General features: G+C 28.0%; 1 protein-coding gene across 1 annotated transcript; it reads right to left on the bottom strand.

Moving 5' to 3' along the window:
• Positions 1 to 943: 943 nt before the first annotated feature.
• Positions 944 to 1,473, bottom strand: LOC11437552 (arabinogalactan protein 14). The gene has a single exon (XM_003624582.3). It carries the CDS (start codon positions 1,372 to 1,374, stop codon positions 1,195 to 1,197), a length of 180 nt encoding a protein of 59 aa, XP_003624630.2. The 5' UTR covers positions 1,375 to 1,473; the 3' UTR covers positions 944 to 1,194.
• Between the last annotated feature and the right edge of the window lie 237 nt (positions 1,474 to 1,710).

Below are 1,710 nucleotides of genomic sequence, written 5' to 3'. Positions count from 1 at the left end.
TATTACACATTGTTTTTACCAACTGAGCTAAACTCACGGAGAATTTGAACTAGTATATGAGGTTAAAGGTAGTAAAATTTAATGACCTTTTTAATATGTATAAATAACTTTAAATGGACGGTTAGAAAATAATATCATAGTAATAGATTACTGTATTTTTTAAAATTTTCTATCGGTTGTTGCTTTTTCATCTTTATTTTTATTTTCCATTTTATCACATCATTCATCTCATCTATTTTACATTTATCTCTCTTTTCAATATGTTTGTGATGTCTCTTGAAATGTGAGAGCAATATTTTTCAAATTATAATAGTTTTGTTTGTTTTTTTAATAATTTGTTATTTAAAAAAGGGTTAATTAAGTTTTTAGTCCCTATAAATATTCACAGTTTTGTTTTTAATCCCTACAAAATAAAATCACACTTTTTAGTTCTTGTGACATTTTCCTTAAACATTTTAGCGACTAAAATGTTGATGGAAAAATTTTATAGGGACTAAAAATGCTGATGGAAAATTTTATAATGACTAAAAATGTTGATGGAAAATTTTATAGGGACTAAAAAATGTAATTTTATTTTGTAGGGACTAAAAATAAAATTCTGAATATTTATAGAGACCATTTACTTAATTAACCCTTTAAAAAAAGAAATTTGCACATCTGGTTACCCACACTCAAATGAAACATTTTGTTTACAAAATAAACAAGTTTTTTTTATTACCATGTTGTACTAAATTTCTATTAACGATAATTAATGTTTTTTTTGTCAAAAAAAAGTTTTTTTTTCATACACAATAGTTACGAATTGAACTCTAACCACTTGATCAAGAGACTTAAATTTCTTATTGCACTATTCAATTCATCATTGATTGATAAATAAAAATAATATTTAATCAACATAAAAGAAAAATAATAAAAAAATCAAATAAAATGAAAGTCGAACGAGTGGTAGCAAACAAATCACAATATTATTGCATGTCACAAGTCACAACCCATAAAAAGTACAATGATAAATGAATGTGTTACATATGAATATATGAATGATAATAAATTACTTCTAAGTAATAATAATTCATATTTCAAACGAAACCAAAATAGCCCATGTCTTCAATTTCACTTCCTCACAAATAGTAACAAAGTGAAAAGAAAAACACAACATCCTATGCACAAATCAAACTACTCAACATAATTAAAGGATCAGAAGAGAAAACCAAATGCAAGTGCTATGAGAGAAGCAAAAGCAGTTGGAACAAAAAGTGTGGTAGCATCAGAAGTTGGACTTGGAGCTGGTGCATCAGCAGCTGAAACACCACTTGTTGCTATCACCAACATAGCAACCATAACTGCCACAAAAATGTTCATCTTCAATGCCTCCATTGTCTTAAAAAAAAAAAAAAAATCTCTTTTTTCTTTGTTGTTGTGAGAGAGAAAATTTTGAGACAAAGAAAAAGATTAGTGGTTGTAGTGGAAAACATAATGCGGCTATGGTTGATTTTATATAGATACGGGCAGAGACAAAATGACGGGCAGGATGACCGGGCTTTTTTAGCTTTCGAGAATTTTGAGATTTCTGCCCGTTTTGTTGGACAGCATGTCTTTGATTGAAAATTCTTGTTGGAATACAGCTGTAGCCAACGGTTTGTGGGGTCACAATTTTATTTTATTTTGAAATACTATGTGTAGCTTTTTTTAAAGGAAAATAGTAATTGGTGT

The sequence above is a fragment of the Medicago truncatula genome, chromosome 7 (genome assembly GCF_003473485.1).
Source record: "Medicago truncatula cultivar Jemalong A17 chromosome 7, MtrunA17r5.0-ANR, whole genome shotgun sequence".
NCBI lineage: Eukaryota > Viridiplantae > Streptophyta > Magnoliopsida > Fabales > Fabaceae > Medicago > Medicago truncatula.
This window is presented reverse-complemented; position numbering and strand designations above follow the sequence as displayed.